Source organism: Microchirus variegatus (assembly GCF_963457635.1).
Source record: "Microchirus variegatus genome assembly, chromosome: 15".
Lineage (NCBI taxonomy): Eukaryota > Metazoa > Chordata > Actinopteri > Pleuronectiformes > Soleidae > Microchirus > Microchirus variegatus.
Genome location: NC_139816.1, coordinates 24,985,099 through 25,009,347, shown reverse-complemented (window position 1 = coordinate 25,009,347; position 24,249 = coordinate 24,985,099). Strand labels below are relative to the sequence as shown.

The window sequence follows — 24,249 nt, the reverse complement described above, 5'->3', positions numbered from 1 at the left end:
TGGTCTCTCAGTCTGAGACACGTCACACACCAGCGTCATCTCCATTTACTCCAGTAATAACATAAAATAAAAAGGGAGCACTTTTATGGTACGCTCACATTACCCCTAGGCCCGGATGTAGGGGTAACCTGAGCGTATTGGAGGCTCGTCAAGGATTTCTTAGTCACTCTGGTTTTTGTATACCTGTTTTGTTGGATTCCACATTATAATTAGAGGTTAGAGGTGCAAGCAATGCACCTGAGGGTGATGAGTGCATGGGAGCTACAGTAGAACCCCAGCCCAGTGCCACCAGTCAGTCTCAGTCCAGTAAGCATACACCAGTTGCCAAATGAAATAAAAATTAAATAAAACTCACGTCAATGATTTAAGTATTTATTCAGGCTATTTATTTAAAGAGAGAGAGAGAGGGTGCTGTTTTCATAATATTAAAAACTTAAAAACTCAAATTTGGGCAAAAGCAGCCTGCCTTAACAAAAGTAGCCCAATCTAGCAAGCTAATTAGCTTGTCCTTGCTTCATCTAACGATAGATATTTGTCATATATATATTAGAGCAGCCTTTGTTAATTTGGAGGCTTTGAAAGGCCTTAGCCGGGATTGTAATATATTCGGGTTTGTCTCTAAGTTTACTCGTGTAGTGAGGGACACGGGACACCAGCGTGGATGTTACTCGGATACTTTATTAACAACACACGTACAAAACAACGTAGGTAAAGTACGTAACCTTTGCGTGCTTCCGTAAACACACGCACATAATATGACGACATAACCTTGTCAGAACTCCCTGCAGTATAATAAGTGGTAAACCCACAACTCAGTAATAATATATATCAATATATTACAGGGATGACCTTAGGGATCTTTTTGCTGGCCCTGAAAACTTTCTCACAAGAAAGAAACTTTGGGATTTCATCAGTCAAAATGTAAATACAAATTGGTATAAGTAATAATTATTGATTGTACCATATTCTTAATGGTCCTAATGCATTTGGTCTTCATCCTACATAATCCTAATAGTGTGAAAATACCGTGGATTAAAACACCAGCACTTAAGTAGTGGAAGCGAGATCATGCCCTCAACTAGTGCCATGCCACCAACCACAACTGCAAAGGATGATGTTGCTGAGCCTACATCAGCACACCTCTCAGCCTGTTATCCATGATCATGGCTTAAGGAGTGGCAAATCAGAGTCTAAACCGTTGGAGATTCAATCGAAATTGTTTAGCAATTATTTCCTAAGATTGTAGATGTCGATGAACACACTTTTTTCCAGACACAAATCAATCAACTCACATTTTTCATTGTAGTGGCGAGCGTACACTTAATTCCAAGGCCACTGAACGTCGTTAGCTGTAGGCAGGTTCCTATGGGCTTAGGAATCACAGAGGCAGAAAGAGTCATGTGAAAGTATTGCACATTTATTTCCACATATTTCCAGTACATATCTCCTAGCCCCTTTATCTATCATAGCCGTCAAAGAAATCAAGGTGTCCAACGTACCTTTGATCTAAAATCAAAGGTCCACAAAGCCACGTTCCTCTCCTTGCAGTTTTTCATCAAAGGCAATAGATCTAAAGCAACTGGCCATAAAATCCTCCTAATATGTCACAGAGACTCAGGAATAATGTTCATATAACAAACTGAACTCGCCAACAACAACAGTACAGCAAAAATATTTGCATTAAAAAATATATTTTGCAGACTGCAAATCATGTTTATGTTTTGAAATCATGTTTTGGCATGTGGCGCCACCTACCACCGTCTACCAATCATTGCAGTCAGTAGAGTCTCAGCTGCCGAGCAACCACGGGTTGTCAGTTACATCAGAAAACAGAACCTAAAAGACATCGGTATTTTGAATTTGAATGTATGGCCACATTCTTACATATGGCACCTTATACTTTAACTGTCCACAAATTACGTTGTAACAAGTAATCCTGCATTAATCTAATAATTTAAAGTAGACATATAATACCCTATTTCTACAAGTTAACCTTGTTCCCATGTGTCTGATGTGGCTGATGCTGCACCTCTGGCTGTGACGTCACTCTGGGAAATAAGATGTTATTGGGATTTTTATGGCCTTTAGGAAGGTTTTACAAATATGAAACTCCATGAATTAAAAATATAGAATATAAAGATATATAAGCCTATGTCAGTGTCTCAACACTTTTACAGGCGTCTCTTTTACTATTGTGGTCAATGGCAAAATTGCTTTTTGGGCCTCATGAGTATTTTTAACTGTAAAAACAGTCTTCAGGGCAGAGGGGGTGGAGCTCTATCCAGTTCTTATAATACATCCATGGTTTCTATTGGGAATCTGTGGATTAACACATTTCCTGAAACAATGTATTGTTTACAGAAAACCTTTTTAAAATAACAAAGAAAAAGATCCTTTATATTTTTGTTGGATTTCTGTGTGGATTGGGCTTTACAATACATTTAAAGGCTATTGTGGCAATAATGCCACAAACCTCTTCCTACTGTATCTTAAATCTGTGTCTTTTTCCAATAAAATCCTGTAGTTGCCTACTTATGTGGAAGAATTAGGTGTTAGAAACAATTCAGAGAGGAAATCAGCTTTTGTTTGTCCATGAATGTACCTACAACATACTACATGGCAAGAGGTCACAGCTTAATATCACAGGGTCACAAGATAAATGGTTGTTTTAAAGAAAAAGAAATGAAACCTTGAAGAAAAGTTGAAGGTATAGCATTCAGCCCCTAGAGGGCGACCTTGTATTCTCCATGTTTCACATGCTTGATGGCAGATGTTCAGTTAGAGAGGATTTCAGAACCAAATCTCACAGTAACATGATTACTGGCCTGCACTCTTCCACCCACATCATCATCCCTCCCATCACAGCCAGGCTGTCAGGTTATCATCCTGCTCCATCTGCACTGCCCCCAACTGAACATTAAACTATCCTGCACCAACATGCCTGGCCCCCACTGGTCACATGGTAACTGTCTCACACAAACAAACCATACCAACCAATTACAGGGGGGAAGAGGGGAAGACTGCTTTTGAGTGTGTGAATAGTCACTGATTCTTGTTTTTCTTTCAGCCTGTCACTGTAACTTCAGGAGGAAATGATAACCATCTTCTTGGGGGGAAATGAGAAAATTCAGTATTTCAGTTTGAGGAGAATTCACGGAGCTTGGGCCATAAATGACCTTACAGTGACAGACCAAAGCAAGCACAGTGTGCCAGTCCAAAGTGCTGTTTACTGTGTACATTGTTGACCAAATCAATAGGAGAGGCTTGACGTTCACACTGTGAAATACATGACAGTTTTATAATAGTGTAACATGAGTATGCCTGCATACATATATATATATATATTTATATGTATATATCTCAATGATATATCAATGATATATATATATATATATATATATATATATATATATATATGTTCATTAATGGCTGCAAACAGGAAGCGTTTGTAGCTATGGAGGAGATGACACTTAACAAACATTATAGATCAGGGATAACCCAAACAACCCTCTCCTCTACACCTTTGCAAACGTCTATCTATCTATCTATCTATCTATCTATCTATCTATCTATCTATCTATCTATCTATCTATCTATCTATCTATCTATCTATCTATCTATCTATCTATCTATCTATCTATCCATCCATCCATCCATCCATCCATCCATCCATCCATCCATCCATCCATCCATCCATCCATCCATCCATCCATCCATCCATCCATCCATGGCTGCTTTATCCTGTACAGTTGTGTGTGTGTGCGTGTGTGTGTGTTGGGGGGGGGGGATGTCCACTGAGGAGAAACCGGAAATCGTCAAGGGTTCATAGTATAAGATGTGACATCATACATACAACTATTGACAAAATGTTTTAAAATGGATAAGCTTTTACGTCTCTTATTATTTATTTAAGTACACACTTTTTTTTTTTTACTACGGACACGGCTACGTATAAGCAATGCTTTTGTTTTGAAAGCCTCATGCTGCCAGTGCCGTTTCCGGTGGCGGTGTTAAACTTGACGAAACGTCGAACTGCCGCTGGTGGTAATGGATAACCCCGGGGAGCAGGCGGGACGCAGCGGCGGTGTTTTTCGTGTCAGCCTGCCGACACACGAAGCTCGTCTGTGGATGTAGTTTGTTCGGCTCTTTGTGAGAATATATATATACAGAGGAATATAAATACAGTGGAGGAGGAGGAGGGGGTGGTGACATGCGCTTCATTGCTTGGCGCAATCGCTGCGCTGACCACTGTCACACTTGCGTCGACCGGTACGGTGCATTTCAATTTCTATTTTTAATGCTGTTACGGTTTCCCGTCTATTTGTGGATTATATTCAGCGGAGGAAAACAACAATAAATGACCGTTGCTGGAGTCAGAGCGACGGGAGAATGCAGCAGCGCTGCGGGTGTTTGGCTGCAGGTGAATGGCCAACCTGACGTTTCCCAGCTGCCGCTTCACCGCTACCGCCGCTGCAGTAGCTCTGGCTTCACCATACCGACTGATTACGAGCAGAAACACTGAGAATCCCGAGTCATGCTTCCCGGGGTCGGTGTCTTCGGCACGAGCCTGACTGCCAGAGTCATCATACCGCTGCTGAAGAACGAGGGCTTCGCCGTCAAAGCTCTATGGGGCCGCACGCAGGAGGAGGCGGAGGAACTGGCCAAGGAAATGAACGTTCCCTTCTACACCAACCGCATCGACGACGTGCTGCTGCATCAGGACGTGGATCTGGTCTGCATCAACCTGCCGCCGCCGCTTACCAGACAGATCGCTGTCAAAACACTGGGTGAGTGAGTGAGTGAGAGTGAGTTCAGGATGGATGGATGATTGGAGCAGGGATGACAAGTGTAGGGGCTTATTGTCCTGAGAGAAGCACGTGATCACGGTGTGTAGCTGGATGAGGATGAAGGCCAGAAGCACCGTGTTATCAGAGGCGATTCTAGAGTCTGTGGGGGCCCTAAGCAAACATTCCCAGGGGGCCCTTCCAACCAAACTAGTGTCCATCACCATTACAAATAATCTGACACAAACGAAAAATGTATGAGTTCAAAATATATATTTTTTTCAAAATGAATGAAATAACATGGAAAAAGCTTGTAATTAAAATGTATGTGAACATATAAATGTAAAGAACAATAAAATACTTTAAATAGCTTTTTAAAAACTATAATAACTTTGTAAAAAAAAAAAAAATACATTACACTGTAAAGAACCCACATTATAAAACAATATAAATATATAGAACAATAAAATACTGTAAATAACTGAAACAAACATATAAACTGAGTAAAAAAAGATATGCATTACACTGTAAATAATCCTCTTAATTTTCCAACTTGCAGAAGATAAGTTCACAGAGGTTAAAGTGAGGTGGGGCCCCTTTTTTAATACTGAGATATTGCAAATCGCCCATTGTTGTTTAAGGGGGACAGGGAGGCGGCTGGTCACTGCACATTTCAGTAAAAACAGCCCTCAGGCTCCGAGTGTCGGGGGCCCCCTATCGGCCCCAAGCAGTTGCCTGCCTTGCCTGTTCACAAGCTGCGCCTCTGTGTGTTATACACTCACCCGCCACTTTATTACTTACGCCTAGAACTACTGCTTGTTAACGCAAATTATTCAATCAGCCAATCATATAGCAGCAACTCAAACATGGTGAATATGACCTGCTGAAGGTCAGGTAAGGTAGTTTAAGGAAATATGAACGTGGTGTGGTTGGAAGCTGTTTACAGTCAATGGTCTGAACTAGTGATGTAAGATAACAGAGGGCATGTATGTTAATTTATTTTTTCATACTCATGTCACAGCAAATGTTTGTCATTGTGCAAAATAAATAAACACACAACACAATGAAAGTTGGTGAGGACACAAGAAGTCAAGGTTTTAGTCTTATTGGGGGTTTGTGGTGTGTTCGCAGATATCCTATAATACTTTTTCAATGTTGAGTATTCCTAGTCTGGAAAACAGAACATATCCAGTGAATAGCAGTTCTCTGGGCAAAAATGATTTGCGTTTATACCAGAGGTCAGAAAATAACGACCTGACTGGTTCTGAAATGACTGACAAAGCAGCAGTAATTCAAATACTCACTCTTTTGTCTGTCACCTTGACACAGATGGACTACAGCAGTAGAATACTGGGTTCCATTGCTGCCACTCATAATAAATCCATTTCTCACTTCTCCATATCTGTCTTGTCATCATCCCTCTGACATTGATGCAGCCTCCCTCTTGTTTCACTGATAAGAGTCTTTTTCTGCCTCTGAGCTGGAGTCAGGTGCTCTCTAACAGGGTGTATACATTGGTTCATGAGCATGGATTGTGAAAGTTGACCTTATGATCTTACCTGACAGCATATATTATCACTGGCGTCATACATTAAAGTCATAGTTCAGTCTGGTTGTATGAGGTTAAGGCTGGGGGATATGGCCTCAAACCATTATTTTGATATGTTCAGGTTATATCAAGGTATTGTGTATTATGTAACCTACAAGAATCACAAAAGTCTCCTGTACATCACTATATAAATGTTAACTTCAACTCTGCGGGGCAGTGACCCTTCTATTTGATTTTCTCCATAATATGCATTCAGAAATGGGAAAATCACAATCAGATTAAATCAAGCAAGCTCTTTATTTTAAAGCAAGCGTAACCATTAAGCTTTCAACAAATGGAAATAAATACCTGCATGGTAGACCTTCCCACTGTGCCATAGCTCCAGGTTGTGTCTGAAAACTATTCTGAACAATAATTAAAATCAGAATCAGAATTGGAATGCACCAACCGGGCCTAGGCAGCCATCCAGCCATGGTGCCATCTTGATAGCGCTTGATAGGGACGTTACATCACAGGAGGACTGGGAACACATGTGCATGTCTTTCAGCTGGAAGGTTGTGGGTTTGATTCCTGGCACTGCTAGTCTACATGCCGATGTGTTCTTGGGCAAGACACTTAAAGCCACATTGCTCCTGACTAGTGATGTCACGATCGTGATTGCAAATTGAATATTGATCGAAACAACGTCACAGTCTCGACTGCTGCCAACTTATAGTAACTGTGAATCACTTTGATATTCTATAATATGGAATATCAAAGTGATATATGTGAAAGGTGCTAAAACTTACTTATTTACACTAAAGTGATAACTAACGCTTTGGTGGGGGAAAACCCTGGCTTTAAGCATTTAATTAGCGTACTGGAACCACGCTACGACATGCCAAGCGGACCGTAAAAAATTGAGAATCTAATTGAATTGTGACCTTAAATTCTAAAATTTGCATAATTGAATAATTTAACATTTAGTTATGTTATAAACAAAAATTGTTTTATAAGTATTCTACAGGTTTCACACATTCTACAACCGGAACCAGCCCATTTAACCAAATATTTCTAGAGCAATGTATGCTTCACATATCATATCATATTCTTAATAAATGTTAATAAAACACACTACAATATTACATACAATGTTACTACAATATTAGATGTGGGGGCATCAGGGTCATCAAGAATAAAATATGCTTTCACAATAGTTTTTATTATTTTGAATAAAATGACCAGCCATGCCTGCCATTGATTTGCGTTCACTCTGCTAACTCATACTCGATCTCAAATGAGATTTACTGTAGCTAACTGGTGGAGGCACCAGTTGATCAACAACTATCCTGTGTGCTGTGATGTAAAATCACCTATATACATGGCAAAATGTGCACTGATATTGGTATTATATGCAGCCTCACGTCATAATACTTGAACTACAAGTCATAAGATATCATGTGAAAGCTCTATTTTCTCTTTAAGCACTATATGCTCTGGATGTTTCCTCTTTACACAATTTTCATGCACTGGCTGTCAGGCCTGATAGTCACATGTTACATGTGCTGGATGTGGGTTAGATGTAATTTGTAAAGACTCTCCCTCTAACAAACAACAATCTTGACCTGTGTCAAGGAAATTCATAGGAGCCAGAGAGGATAGAAGAGCATAGAATGCAGACAAAGATAGACAAAAGGAAGGTTGTTCGAGTTTGAAATCTGGAGCAGTGTGGCTTTTTTCGGCGATCGCATTTGGGAGGTGTGGAGCTGCTGTGAAAGAACAGTGGTGAGAGGGACCGCTGAGCTCTACTCCACACAGGCTTTATTTACACCACAGTCTGGCAGCAGAACTCAGCTGGCACTGAGCTCTAATAGGTCAGGACTGTGACTACAAAACTGAAGACACTAAACAAAAGCACCAGGAAGTAAATGGCTTTTATCTCGAACCACATATTTCAGCTTAGTTCCAAAACTTTAGGTAGTATGACTACAGAGGAATTGTGATTAGATTTAGATTTCTTTTACAACGTAGGAGAACAGCGCACCAACAACTTCCATGGTCACACCGTAAAAATCAGATTAAAGCTCACATAGAGTGGTCCTGTTGCACATATATGTTAGTTATGGAGGTCTACTTACATACATTAACTTGTTTTTATGGTCAAAAACCTCCTAGTTGCTGTAAACGAGCCGATAGAAATCCTATTTTCTGATGCTGTTCCCCAGCCGTGATATTTCAGACTGAAATCTCACCCCCAGAAGACAGAGTGTGTTGTGATTGGCCAGCCAGCGTAGAGCCTTCCCAACTGTCTTGTGATTGGCCAATACCCGGAAGTGACATATTCAGCACACCAACTCTCAGAAGCGCAGCTCCCCTCTCTGGAACGGTGGATGCACTGCTACTCATTATCAAAACATTGTATTAACAATGTTTAAAAATAGCTTTGTCACGACTCCCCGCACGACTACAGTCCCTTTTATGACTTTTTTTATGACTCCACAACGGACGTTATTCTTCTTCTGCGGTTCAATGTACGCAACCGGATGTGACCGGACTAGTGCCCGGAGCAGGAGGATCTGCTGTTCAGGAGAACTGGTGTTTACGTAACCAGACCGGGTTTTTTCAGAGATCTCGCTGAGCCTGAGATTACAATAAAACATAGCGTTCTCAGCAATGGCTGAACTGTTTGTTTCGAAACTTCTGGGCAAAACAAAGGTAAACAAGGTAATGATGCAGATACACACTAAACAACAGCGTTAATTGGAACTTCCGGTCTAGGGCCTCTTTAAATTTTATTTACTATATAGGAAAGGAAATGATCACAAGATATGCTGGACCACTGACCATGTTGTATAATTTCTTGGTATATGACTTGGATGATTAATCAGTAATCAGCATTTATTCAGCATGTAGAGAAGATTTATTATTCTGTCATCTGAGTAATAAGAATCTGCACGCCTAATGTCAGCACAAGAAAAGAGAACTGTTTAGGTATGTGTCTGGTTCAGTGATTTTCACGATTCTCATTTATTGCCTGTGTAAACAGCCACACGGTGCATTCTGGTAGTGAAGTGTTGTGTTTTGAGGTGCGGGGCGTCCCGTTGGCTTCTACTTCTTTCCTACAATTTGAAGCCTCTGCAGTGACTTGTTGCCTCTGATTTCTAATCAAGAATCTATTCAGAAATACAGTTCACTGAACCAAAGGCTTTGATGAGGAACTTAGGGCGTGTTCACACCAGGATAGTCCGGGGGACTCGGTTTGATTGGGGCGGGGAACTGTGAAAAATTTCACACCTTCATTTGGTTTGGCTCATCTTCACACTACACTTTTGTAAGCGGACCAAACCACCTGTACAGCGCCACACAGTTACAACAGCTGCTCGTTTTGTACAATCACCATGAAGTTTAAGAAACATGAGAATGAAGAACACCTGGCTCAACAATTGGCCAGGACCTAAAACAGAAATCCATTACCCAGCTTGTACAAATCTAATTAGTTTTAGATTGCCCAGTATGAGCAGCAGAAGAGGCAGCAAGCTATCCTCACTTCCTCCCTTTTGCTCACTTCCTCTCTTTAGTTCACTGGATAGTAGGGATGCACCGGAATGAACATTTTGCCCGAAACCGAAAAACGATAATCAGGAAACACTTGACCGAAAACTGAACAAAGAAATAAATTGTTATGCCAATTCTGTACCATTGTTTTTTTGTGTTTTTTTTTTAAATCTAATTGTGTTGTTATAGCTGGGACTGCGTGTATTTACCTCACTAAAGTCAAGGCATTGCAATTGTATGCATTCATATTCAGGCTTCAAAGAATAAATAAATTAAAGGTCCCATATTATGCAAAATCAGCTTTTTAATCATTTTAATCCTTATATTTGGGACTCTGGAGGTCCTACCAGTCGCCAAAGTGTGAAAAAAGATGACTCACTCATGTTTTTGTGGTTCTCCTAAGTCTAAGTACAGAAGATAAAACACGCGATGTTGACTTCCGCGCTCATTGGTACATTCCGCTTTGTCCTTAAAACACAGGATTGGATACATGCTATATATGACGGCAATGTGCCTGCTAGAGCCTGCGAATGATCACTTTTCCAAATGCTAACTGCTGTTAACTCCCAGTAGCCTCTGTCGCTAATGTCATTTCCTGTCCCTTAAGTTTCGTTTTACTTTTTATTAAGGTGGACCTTAAAGGTGGACCTAAAGAGAAACCACTAAACGGCGCGTTCTGAACAGGGCTGTTTTGGCAGGGTGATTGAACTGCTGTGGTGCTTCATCCTTATGGTATTTTGACCAAAGCATGTTCATTAAGACACCAGGGAACTAGGTTAACTTGGAGAAATAGGATATAATATGGGACCTTTAAGAAACAATTGAACTATTTAGGAGGATCTCATTGAACATATCAGACAACAAGGGTGCAGACAGATGGGCCTTTTTTTCCTGTGCGCTTCTCCGTATCCAACGCAGCCTGGATAATTTCTCTACGTGCTGCTTTATCCCCACATCCAAGTAATGATCTTTATGACAAGGAACGAGTACAGTAGCGATGAAGTGCAGGGGATCCGAGTAGATCTTGGTTAAACGTGTTCACAGACCTTTAAGAAGGCACTTTTCATTGTTTTCACTCCGTAGTCTCAACCTTTGTGTAGAAGACGCTTTAGTGCTAGAAGCTCATGGGCGAGAAGATAGAGAAAGAAAATGTACTCTGGTGTGAAATGAATGTCGCGGGGAGCTCATAATCTGCGCTGTATGCAGGCAAGTTTTGCGTTTGTTTTCCAGCATTTAATAGCTCACATCTTGTTGGAACGTTTTATTGGTGTTCCAAACTGATTGGACAGACACCAAACGGGAACAGACAGGTGCGTGAAAATGCCTTTTTTTGGCTGAAATGTTTAGGTGGGCGAATTTTCTCTACTGGATAATCCATATGCATTTCCCACTGTAAGTGAACCGCACCAGGGTGCACTTGCAACTGAACCGAGACCCTCGTTTTCAGGCGGAGTTCACTTGTTTGGTCCAAACCAGAGTTTGGATGAGCTTTCACACCTGCCCAAATGCAGTGGACTATTCAAGAAAACAAAGAACCCTTAGACACAACTGCAAAAATGAGGAAGACTTCCAGATGAGAGTTGGAAAAGCTTCAAGAATCTCAAGCAAATATGTGAAGCACTGGTTAACGACCTGGTTAAAGATGATTAAATAACTAAAACATTTTCAATAACTTAATAATCAGGTTATTGTTCAGGCTGTCTTTACTGTGACACCAGCATAGCCATTTCTTATCCATGTGCGTGTGTATTTGGTAATAGAAAAGGAAAGGAAACACACATGGACCCTGTTCAGACCTGGTCTTAACATCCGTCCTGAGTGAGCCGATCACATTTGTTCACCTCTAACAAGATTTGTGAACAATGCACTGGGACATTGACGCCCTCAGATGTGATCACGAAAAAAAACATTTGGAGGTGGTTTGAGGACACGTGGGCACATTCCTGAGCATGTGTGGATGCAAACAGAAAATGCTCACAATTAATACTGATTGATCTGGAGTGATTGGAAATTCGAGGCAAACTCATACAGAAGAGGAAAGATGATTAGATTACAATTCAGGGACCACGATTTGATTATGAAACGGTTAGCGATACATCTTATATTGCCCATTTTTAACAACAGTGCATTTGTAATGAGAGACAAGAGTTTAATTCTAAATAAAACTAAATAAAATTTGCAAACTGGAAAGTTACAACTGCATTGTAAAGAAGTAACAGAGCTTCACCCAAACAATGCGTGGAAGTAAGCCATTCATCATCATTGGCCAACAGATCTTACTGGTCCCTGAAAATTCTCTTCTTCCAAAAGGCTTCCATTGGCCACATCCTCTAGCAGTGCCAAATAAGCCATTTTGCATCATTATGCATTGTGATTACATTTCCTTTTTATACCCTCCCCATGTGATTGAATTATCTTCACCATCAGGTGTGGCAGTTAAACCGACAGGCACAATAATAATGATACTACAATTATAATATATTGCATTTGCACTCCAACCTTCTCAGCTGAAGCACAATAATGTGGATCAGTGCATACCATAAAAGTACTGTTTAATAATTACAGCATATATTTTAAAAGGTTATGTTTTAGTAACAGATATTTGGTATTTATTTTCAGTGCTTTTTTTTGGTGTGTATACAGGTAGGTGCACATTTCAGGGAGTATCAAGCTGTGAGGGCACTCAAACTTCTGGCTCTGTGAGAATCAACTAACTGCAATCAGGTGTGTGAGGCACTGATTGGTGTCGGTGTGGGGAGTGTTCATATACCCTGAGTCTCCAGTGCTCTGCTGACTCATTGTCTCACCTTCAGAGGCAGTGAGAGGTTCTCCCTGTGACTTGTTGTCGGTCTATCTATAAACTTCTGCCTTTTGGGTTATCAAAGGTCTCCCAGGCAGCCTTTGCCTTTTCGTCCAGGGTCTCCTGGACAATTCTGTTTTTGTTTTAACGCATTAATGGTGGTTGAAGGTGTTAATGGCGTCAACGTTAATGCATGACGTTCCTATGATGACTGACTGGAAAAAGACCTGTGTGATGTCATGTTTACGTGCCACGGCACTGGACTCCAGGCACCGTTTACCAGTTAGCTCCTTTCGCGCCGTTCGTGCGCCCACAGTCGAAACTGGAATGGTCTGTTTATTAAACGAAAAGAGCAGCGTTACAAATAATCAGCGTACCTGTGTACTGCGTATGTGTGCCTCTGTTTTTAAGGTTTAGCGTTACTTAGAGACTCATTTTAACGATTGGGAGTCATAAAAACATGATGCTTTGTGAGTGGGCGTGTGCACTGCATGTAAAATGTTTCATTAATGTGTTTCAATCACTGAATGAAGCCTGTCATATTTGGGACAAGAGTCGGGACCTTAAATTACTTGCAGAAAACTTATGATCAGCATTCATTGTTTGTTGTTCATTTAAACCTGTGTGCGTAGAGAGCGCGGGCGGGCGGGAGAGAGAGAGAGTGAGCGAGTATGGTCTGCGGTCTTGGTCATTAGTTAATTTACTTATTTACTGGAAAAGACACGCATTAAAGCGTCATGCACTATTTAAAACACATCCCGGCTGTTTGTACAAGCAAAGTCTTGTGAGCAGTGATAATTTGAATTAACCAACCCTAACCCCTAAACAATTTCTCGTAATTTGTCCTCCTGCCATCGAAATTGCAGTTTCTTCCAGCTCCCATATATGCACATACTCATGCATTCAAGTTTTCACATAAGACCGTCCCTTCAAGTTTTGTTTTTATAAATAACACATTTTGCATAGTGGCGTATACTCTGTGAAAATGCAAGCTTTATAAGTGTCTACATTAACACCAATAATCAGACAAAGGTAGAGGATGAATTGCGTGTGTGTTCATGCATGTGTGCATGGAACTCATTGGTGTGGACCTTATATGGATGACATTATTTCACAGGTGTGATTGTCACATTCTATTTGACCATTTCACATGGAGCATGTGATGCTTTTGATCCATATAGGTGAATCAGTTTGGAATTATCAGGGTCACATGCCATGTGCATGTTGGTAATGACCGTGGTGAAATGGGCATAAGGTGGCTCTGTGACTCCATTTACACAGAGAGATAAAGCCTCTGTGATTCCATTCGTTCTCACGCTGCTCTGTTTGCTCTTTGGCTTCATAAACTCTGAGGTCCCTGAGGTAACAAGAGGGACAGACATGAAGTTCCAAGACTGTGTTTTTTTACACATCACAATAAAGTTACTGTCCATTCACAAGTGCAATCACAGGCTACACTGACATGTACACAAACAACCATTGACTAATGTCCACACTTGGACATGGAGCAATATTTTGTCCACAAGAAACTGTGTAAAAGGAGGTTGCACAAGCCAACTGATCTCAAGCCAGCTTCGCTGATTGTGATCCAGTAAGCCTGACTCAACCGGTGTGACTGCCACTGCAAACATCTCAGCAGCCATTCTTCCTCTCTTTCCTCTTGGCTCATTTCCTCACAGTGTCATTGTGTGAGTGAGTGAGCGTGAGCCGCCTGTTCCTTCCCACTCACCCCTCTTCCTCAGCCAAAGTCTCGGCCCAGGTCTGTCTGTTTGCATGCTGCAGGATGACAAACATAAAACAATACTTGCATAATAATTGAACTCAATAATTAGATAAAGCCCTAATATGTTTATTTTATTTTTTAGATTCACTGTTTGTCCATTTATATACTGCATAATATACACCAAGGCTATTCAACTTAAGGCCCGCGGGCCAGAACCGACCCTTCGAGCAATTTGGACTGGCCTGTGGCCCATTAACCCATAAAACCGTAGCTTCACCTATTTCTGGCACTTTGCTGCACTTTGCTGCACTTTGTTAAACTTTGCGTCCCTTTTCGGCAAATTCTAGTACAGCTGTAATTGTAGGCAGCCTATGTACTGTATGTACCAGGATAGTATATTCAAATATGTGTTTTTTGAGAGGGAATATATAAATATAATTTTTTAGCAATTTTGACAGCCCAAGTAAGCATGTCTTGGAATATCAAGAATGCATGACGTTAGGGTCGGCACCCTCCACATCAGCAGGTAACACGGGGAATTTTTATAAAAGATGTTGATTTGCACAGTAAAAGTTCTGTATTTTGACTGCAATTGTCTTTGCATTCCGATTTCTCACTTCATTAGAATCATGAGTAGCTGTTCTTTGTAAACAGCATCATTTACGGGGCCATGTGAACCTGTACTAGTGTGGAGTTATAGTTATAGTAAAATAGACCATCCTAAGTTAATCTACTGCAGTAATTCTGTTCTCAACCAGTAGAAAATGCTCGATTATGCATGAAAAAAAAAATACCGTCCTATACCGTGAAATGGATAGAATCTTGAAATATACAGTATATATCACTATATGTAATATAGTGATATATACTATATGTAATATAGTGATATATATATTTTAGGTCATACCGCTCAGCACTATACCAGAATATTTTGCACTATATGCCAACTGTAGCTCTATCTGTATCCTGTTGGAACTGTAAATTTTATTGTTTGAGCCAACTGTGGCAATTGTACATGAATATTATTGTACTGTTACTTATATTTCTGCAAAAGTAGTCTATTGTGACCATTGCACCTTAATGTTGTTTATCTTGTTACTTTTAATTTTGTGAGAGCCAATTGTGATGCACGACTCCTTTCAGGAAATCCATTCCACAGTTTACAGCCAGCTAGCAGGCGAGCATGATTGACCAGGAGTTAACCAGGTAGTTCAGCTCCGCAACCGGCAGCCGAGCCGACATAATCCCAGCCGTCACCGTTTCAAACGCCTGCTCGCTGAGGAGAACAGCTCTGACATCGGCATAAAAACAATGAAAATCACACTCCTCCAAGCCAGGGTTCACGTTAGCCGGTATATATGCCGTTGTCACATGAATTTAGCAGCCGAAAAAAATCCCCAGCCAAAATGTCCGGTGAAATCAATGATTAACACGGAGACGCTATTTATTTATTTAAAACGGCGGCATCGCGTTGTGTTTGGAGATTGAACATTCACGGCTTGTCTGTGACTCCGTTTATGTGTGTGTCTGTTACTACGTTTGTGTGTGCGCTGCTATGCGTTCGTGTGTGTGTGTGTGTGTGTGTGTGGGGGGGGGGGGGGGGGGGGGGGTGGGTGGGGAATATGTGTGAGTGTCGCCAGGGGTCTGTAAAGTCGCTGTAAACGTTGTAAAAGTGGTACATATCACACTTGGCTGTATAAAGGAGTTTATTAAAGCCTTATAATCAAAATGATGACAAAAACAATGATAATAATATTAAAGCAAACAAAGCATCCATATCGGAATAGTATCGGAGTATCGGCAGTTATCTAAAATCAGATATCGGGATCGGATCGGAAGTGAAAAAAGGTGGATCGGTGTATCCCTAATTGTGACTGTTATACCCAAATGTTGGTGGTACTGTAACTGTAACCGTTTTGCACTATAAGCAAATTGTACCTGAATGATGGTGGTTTTTTACCTTTGTTGCACAAAACTGGCAGCCATTTCAATAAATAAGTGCTAAATAGTAGTACAGGGGTTGACTGGCCCACTGGCTGGACAGCCTTCCGAAAAGCTGGCCCTCCGGAAATGTTATTTGTATAGCCCTGATACACATTCATACGTACATGTACTTAGATGTGAAGATGTCCAGGTCAGTTGAATAAAACCCACAGTGATAACTAGTTTGTACAATGGCAACGTCATTCACTGAGGTGGTTTAATGTCCACCTTCTGCCAGGATATATGTAAACTTTCATGTATAGAAAACAAACCTGTGCTTAGTAAAATTGATACACCACAATAACATCTAATGAACTATGCATTTAATTTTTAATTCCCATTTTTCGTCTACATGGTGTCATGAGGGATCTAATGTCCCAATGTACCACATTGGGGCTTTATCATCACATTTGTCAATTTATATATGAATATGAATGTAAAAATTACCAGTAAATGCTTCAAACTATGGTTTTCCACCATCGAATGATGTTGCATCAACCATTCATTGATAAGCTTTTTATCAATGAATGTCACTAAACACAGGCACCATTTATTATTGCCAATCTGCAAAACAAAGTCCCTGAACCTGATTAGATAAAAAATGGAAAAACACTGTTACAAGTGAACAAAACACATCACGTGTCGTTCAGGTTTGACTCGAGTAAGCTCGTCCCCTCCAGTCCATCACACTCACTCTCATTACAATAAACCAGTCGGTCTTGTTAAGCAGCCTCTCTCTGTTCATGAGAATGTCACTTTCTTCTCTCCTCCTTTCTCTTTCTTACTACCATGACATTCCTGAGGCATCTGATGTCGCGCAGGCTTTGTGGAGGCTGTGGCAAACTCATACAGGGAAACATGAACACAGCCAGCTGCATTCAAAGACAGATGTGTGAACCAGAAGTATTTCTTTGGCCACCAGCGTGTTAAAGTGCAATTTCTTAGGCTGAAGCTTCTTTTATTTATTTTTTCCAGATCCAATTAAATACATTTGCATTTCTAATATACTGCAGCCTGAGGTATTCACACTAGCTATGTGTTTGTGTGTGAGACAGATGTGAAATACAGCACATAATATGCTGGTTTCTTAGTAAGAAACTGTAAACAGAGATGCAGTTTCTTCCTGACATAAAGGAGTACATATGAAAAAGAAGGCTGGTGCCCTCGTTTATTTTTCAGCCTATAAGTTTACAGTATTGTTCTACTTTTGGGGAGTTCAAATGGCAGGGAAAATGAGTCTCAAGTGTCAAAGACAAGAAAATGTATTCAGTGTCAGAACACGAGAAGCAATAACTGCATTAGATTTGAGCTGTTTGAAACGGCAGCTTGATAAATAAAGGACTCAATTCATTTATTAGGTTAAAAAAACATTTCAGATAGTGAAGAGAAGGGTGTATTTTGAGTGGTCAAACTATCCTGCTGGATGTCAGGAGGTACTTTCCAGGACCCTTACCATAAGTAATAGGTAAATAAGTAAGTAACTAAGTAATATTAAACATACATCAATTCAACATTTGATCAAGTAAAATACTGGAATTTGTAGCACAAGACATGATACTCATTTGGTTGAATTCATTGATTTGTTCAACTAACTCTCCCTATATACACACATATATATATATATATATATATATATATATATACACACACCTATATATGTATGTATGTATATATATGTATATATATATATGTGTGTGCGTATATATACCACAGCCCCATGTGATCCATACACGTCTCTGATGAGCAACAGGCGTGGAAGTTGAATGTGCAGGTGGTAAAGTCACCCTTCACACTTTGTTCCCACAACATAAATTCAGTTTTTACGCAGAGTAACGATTTAACACAGGCCTTTATGGGATTTGAAAACTGCAGTGACAACTCAACCCACAAGACTGTGTCGTCCTGCATCAACATTATCACTCATGTTGATCTAATTACACACAAACACACACTGAGTCAAAGGGCCATCAAAGTCAAATCAAAGTAGCTGTTGAAACGGTTTCTCGGGCCCTTTTTAAAGGAGAGATCAGAAATAAATCTAATAACTGCCTCTGGTCCGTGATAGAGACAGATCAGATGTCAGCCGCGCAGTCAGACGCTTGCTCATCCCTGCAGACTGGACCAGACTGTGCTTGTCTAATAATAGCCTCTAATTCTCATCATACACCAGTCATGTTGGGAAGCAAAGAAGATAGGCAGTCTGGATGATTAGTCATTGCCCATTGCTTGTTTTTCCACATATACTTTAAAAGCTGCACTAGCTGTAGTTGTTTGTTATATTTAAAATTGTCAGTCTTACTGTGATGAATGTCTAAAAAGTACCTGGCTAGGGATGTGAGTGTATAGTGCTGTGAAGCAATTTGTCGGAAACGCACGATGTTGAAAACGCGAGAGTGCTGGCGAGAGCAACGGCCCACGAAAAGTTCTATTCTTGGCTCCACAGTGCAGCACAGAGTCCTACACAAACTTAACAGCCCCAGAGGATTTAGCTATCCAGTGGATACATGACGGCAATGTTCCTGCTAGAGCCTGCAAATGATCACTTTTCCAAATGCTAACTGCTGTTAGCTCCCAGTAGCCTCTGTAGCTGATACTACTAAACCGAGCGTTCTGAACAGGCCTGTTTTGGCAGGGTGATTGAACTGTTATGGTGATTCATTCTTATGGTATTTTGACCAAAGCATGTCACAGACATGTTCATTAGGACACCAGGGAATTAGTTTACCTTGGACAAATAGGGTAGTCTACTTTAAGTTGTAATGCCAAGTAGGTACAAAAGCTCAGATTGTGTTGAATTAATTTATAAATAAATAAAGAGAAACATATAAAAATAAAATAAGGAAATAATAGTATTTTGTGGCCTTTGCGATTTGCTTATTGCCTTGTTTCATATTGGAGTTTGAAAATGATTAACTGTTACCAAGCCTTACCAAGCGGCGAGCAGGGTGATTTAGTCAACCTGTCAAAACCATTTGACAGGTTTTAAACCATTTGTTGGTGATTTATTAAGCTTTCATGTCATCCACCTACAGCTTATCACAGTAACAGTAAACAGCATGACATCTAAATCAGACTTTTTTTTTTTAATTATTGTTATTGATGTCCACAAAACAGTTTTTCAGCACAGTTTGTCACACACCTGCTGTGAATGGCCACCCAAAGGTAATGTGCTATTTATAACCTGCCTGCAAAGGGCAAGCAGGCAACATCATAAATACATGTTCCCACCACTGATGCTGTTACACAATACTCCGGCCTGTGATGAGCTCTTTGGCGTCCAACTCGACTTTTATTAAGGGCTAAGCTACAGCTACAGATGAGAACATTACCATGTCGTCAGATGTTTTGTTTTTTTCAGTAAATGTTAGAATGTAAAATAAGGAATTTGAACAGATGTAGCAACAGCTAAGTGTGTAACTTTTAAATATAAATAAGTGTTTGTCACATTCAAATTGGCAGATGAGTTCACGCAATGATTAAGTCCATCAGCTCCACAGCTCTCTGTGTTTCTCAGTGTAGTATTAATGTGAAGATAGATGAAAAAGTTGTAAAAACACAACAGTTAATCTTGTCTTTAATGACATTTCAAAAACAAATGGACACACTATATACATTTCAGCCTGAAGTATTAGGGTCTTCAGAGAATGCTTCAGGCAGAGATATGTGCTGCTATTCCCAGGCCTTTCTTTCCCAGTGTCTGCTTGTTTTTTATCATTTTCACCAGTTTCTCACTAGTTTACATTCAAGTTCTCCTGCCCCTCCATTGACATGCTAATGAGCGTGTGTGTGAATGAACATTGCAGACGGAGACATGGCAGAGAGCAGTGTGTAAGAATGGCTAAGAGAATGCTTGTCTTCCTGTGAAATTGCTTTTGTGTGTGATGAATGGCTGGATGGCGACGTCCTAAGCAGCCCAATGCTATGCTGCACTGACAAGTGAGCATTCCAGAGGAAAACAGGAAAGTAGAATTCCTCCTTATCCCCGGCTTCTTGAAGTTCTCTTTTTCTTCTCTTAAGACCAATAAGGAACCTTTGTGTGATGGTGTAGGCTTGGATTAGGAGCCACATTTGTATTATGAGATCCAATCGCTGGAGAGAGGGCAAGATTTGTGTTTATTTTGTTATTAATGAAGAAAAAATATTATTATTATTTTCTTTTTTTTCTAGCACCATGTTTTATATCAGAGCTAACAATATTTGGAAAGGACAACAGTCTGATGATGAAAAATGAAGAAGTTTTGGCAGAGCATCATGATGGCATCATGTTTTTTACTCCTTTTGACAGGAGCATTTTACCATGTAAATCACACTAATATGTCATGCATATACTGTACATACAGCCTGAGAGATCAAAAGGGAACTCCTTTGTGGCAAAAGGAGCTGGTTGAGGTGGTTTGGCCATCTCTACAGGATACCTCCTGGGCTCATGGGGGCAGACTCCTGGAGAGAAATCACTGCTCCTGAAATGGAATGGCACAGTGAATACACGTGTTGAATGCTGCACTGATGCTGCACTGATGCAGACGCTGATTTCGAGGCACATATTTTACAAGCACAAATGTGTCAAAAACAGAATCTGGAGAGTATGTATGACGTGTCAATCCAAACTGTGTGGAGATGCCACAATAATAGACCCAGAACTTGTTGGAAGGGTTGCATTTTCCATCTGGCCTGCTGGGAACACCTCCCAAGCTGGTTCTCCCGCTGAAACACCTAGAACAACCTGTTGTATCACTATGACCTGCCCTTAAATGAGCAGAAATGGCTGGATTTAATGTTCCTCATTAGACATGATACTGCTGAACACGTATGTATTCACGAATGACCTATTATACTAATTTCAGTCAAGCTTGTCAGTGTAAAACATTGTTCCAGTAGTGGTCTTTGTGGGTGTCGTTGCTGTTTTTCGTCAGTGTAGCCATTACATTCACATGTTATTACATGTTGGAATATTGTCTTATGTAATTAAAGAATTTCCACCCTCAAATACCTCAAAAATACACACCCATCTGATGTTTGTCTGTCTCTTTCTGTGTGTCTGAGTGTGCTAACTGTGGCATGCTAAAACAAAGATACCTGTGTCGTCAGCTGGGTTGTTGGGAAATCACTGGTGCAATCGTTTCATCTTGCACAAACACATAACCAGTGCCCAAAACACATGCTTGTCTTTTCCTTCACGGACACACGTTGCATGGCCCTCTGTAATGGTTTTCAGATTGCTGCATTGCCTCCCGCTTATCGTGTTTATTACCAAGGTGATGCCGTTTCTTTATAGGTGCTGTGTTTGGTGGTCATCAGGGACTGAGGACAAGAGGCAGATACTGAACACAGTCAGTGACTGGAGTTGACTCTGTCACTGCAACATGTTTTGGGGCTTGATTTTAAGGTATTTGTGCCGTTTCAGGTTAGATTTAAAGGGGACATTATGCTAAATAAACTTTTTATTATTAAAATCCTTATATTTGGGACTCTGGAGGTCCTACCAGTAGCCAAAGTGTGAAAAAAGATGACTCACTCATGTTTTTGTGGTCCTCCTCAGTCTAAGTACAGGAGATAAAACACGCGATGTTGACTGCCGCACTCATTGGGACGTCACAATGCGCTAAATTCCTGGAATTGTTATCTCGTGAAGCTCCGCTTTGTCCGTAAAATAACATGAGAGTACTGGCGAGGGCAAGTCTGCGAATAGTTCTATTCTTGGCTGCACAGTGCAGCACAGAGTCCTACACAAACTTAACAGCCTCAGAGGATTTATCTATCCAGTGGAAACATGACGGCAATGTGCTTGCTAGAGCCTGCAAATTATCACTTTTCGAAATGCTAACTGTTGTTAGCTCCCAATAGCCTCTGTGCCTGATGTCATTTCCTGTCCATTAAGTTTTGAAAACTTTTTTTTTTTTTTTTTTTTTTTTTAAGGTGGACCTTAAAGCGGACCTAGAGTGGTCCTGTTGCACATAACTGTTAGTTATGGAGGTCTACTTACATACATTAACTTGTTTTTTATGCTCAAAAACCTCCTAGTTGCTGTAAACGAGCTGAAATCGCTGTTCCTGAGTCGCGATATTTCAGAGTGAACTCTCACCCCCAGAAGACAGACAGAAGAGTCTTGTGATTGGCCAATACTGTTCAGCACATCTGCTCTCAGAAGCACAGCTCCCCCCTCTGGAACGGTGGATGCACTGCTACTCATTATCAAAACATTGTTTTAACAATGTTTAAAAATAGCTTCTTCACGACTCCCCGCCGCAGTCCCTTTTATGACTTTGACCCGGAGTCAGACCCAGAGTCAGAAGACACTGTCGCTCGTGAAACACCTCCACAACGGACGTTATTCTTCTTCTGTGGTTCAATGTACGCAACCGGGTGTGCCCGGACTAGTGCCCGGACCAGGACAATCTGCTGATCCGGAGAACCGGTGTTTACGTAACCGGACCAGGTTTTTTCAGAGATCTCACTGAGCCCGAGATTACAATAAAACTCAGCGTTCTCAGCAGTGGCTGAAATGTTTGTTTAGAACCCACCAGGGCTTCTTAAACAAGGTAATGACGCAGATACACACTAAAAAACAGCGTTAATTGGAACTTCCGGTCTAGGTCCGCTTTAAGAGATACTATTAAACAGAGCGTTCCGAACAGGGCTGTTTTGGCAAGGTGATTGAACTGCTGTGATGCTTCATCCTTATGGTATTTTGACCAAAGCATGTCACCGACCTGTTCATTAGGACACCAGGGAACGAGGTTAACTTGGAGAAATAGGGTATAATATGATTCCTTTAAATATAAATGTAGTGTTCACTGACAGCCTCTCAAACGACAGATGCACATGCAGCTTTATAGTGGAGTAGCTGCAACAGGAAGTGATATTTTGGTATACCACATTCTTGCTTCCTGTTGTGTGTTGGGTAGGTGGAAATAGTGAGAATGCTTCTTTATCATTAATCTTCTTTAATCCATTTCCATTATCGTTTTGTCTGAGCTTCACATGAGCGATATAATGTAATGTCCCATCAAGGATGGAAATTTAGAGTAATGTAAAGAGAGCTACACCCTTCTAAATAGCATCTTTCCATTTTTATAATGTTTAACAGACCTGCATGTAAAATAATGACTCAGACTCATGCTACTAATTGTTTTCCTTTTTCATTGTCATTTTTTTTTCACAAATTCTATCACATGTCCCAATTATCCTAATCAAAATATTTGCAATTTACAACTCTACTGTGATAATGGTAAAAATCTACTCTAAACGTAAAATGACCCTACTTTACCTTTCATCTTTTAAGAAACAAATATTTATTTTGCATTGCAAATAGGATAAATGTACATTAGTGAACAGCGTATATTAAAAAGAGAAAAATAACACTCAAAAAAACTATTATCATGAGATCCTTCAATGATTAGAAAGATTTAGGCTCCCCCTTGTGGTACTGAGCATTTTCAGGTCATGCACATGATTTTCCCAATTTACTATTATCCTGATCTTGGAAATTCACCACAATTTACTTATAGTGAGGCCCAAGTTATTAATGACAAACTCAAGGATAAGGGAAAATATGTGCTGTAACTCTTTTTGTTAGACACTACCAGAGTAGTGTATAATAATAAAAGTATCTGAGTATCTTCAATAGTTTCTCAAATGAAGGTCCACAGGTCTGGCTTACTAAATTGTGCACTCTACAGTAGTCCTGCAACAACTAATCAATTAAAACAGTTGCCAACTAATTTAATGATCGATTAGTTAGGTCTACTTTATTACGCGTACAGTTGCTACCCCCTAATGTGGGTCAGTAAATCAACCAAAGCCGTGGCAGTTGTACTGTTTTGGACATGGGTGGATGACAACATTTGGGTCACATGGACCTCAGTGCAGTGGTGGA

The 24,249-nt window shown here is 40.4% G+C and overlaps 1 protein-coding gene across 1 annotated transcript in view; it reads left to right on the top strand.

Annotated features, from left to right (window-relative positions):
* Positions 1 to 4,080: 4,080 nt before the first annotated feature.
* The window catches only part of gfod1 (glucose-fructose oxidoreductase domain containing 1), a 39,315-nt gene continuing 19,146 nt past the window's right edge, over positions 4,081 to 24,249 (top strand). The window contains exon 1 of the mRNA XM_083902064.1: positions 4,081 to 4,787. Within this exon, the coding sequence (XP_083758190.1) occupies positions 4,535 to 4,787 (253 nt within the window). The 5' untranslated portion in view covers positions 4,081 to 4,534. The remainder of the gene's footprint in view (positions 4,788 to 24,249) is intronic.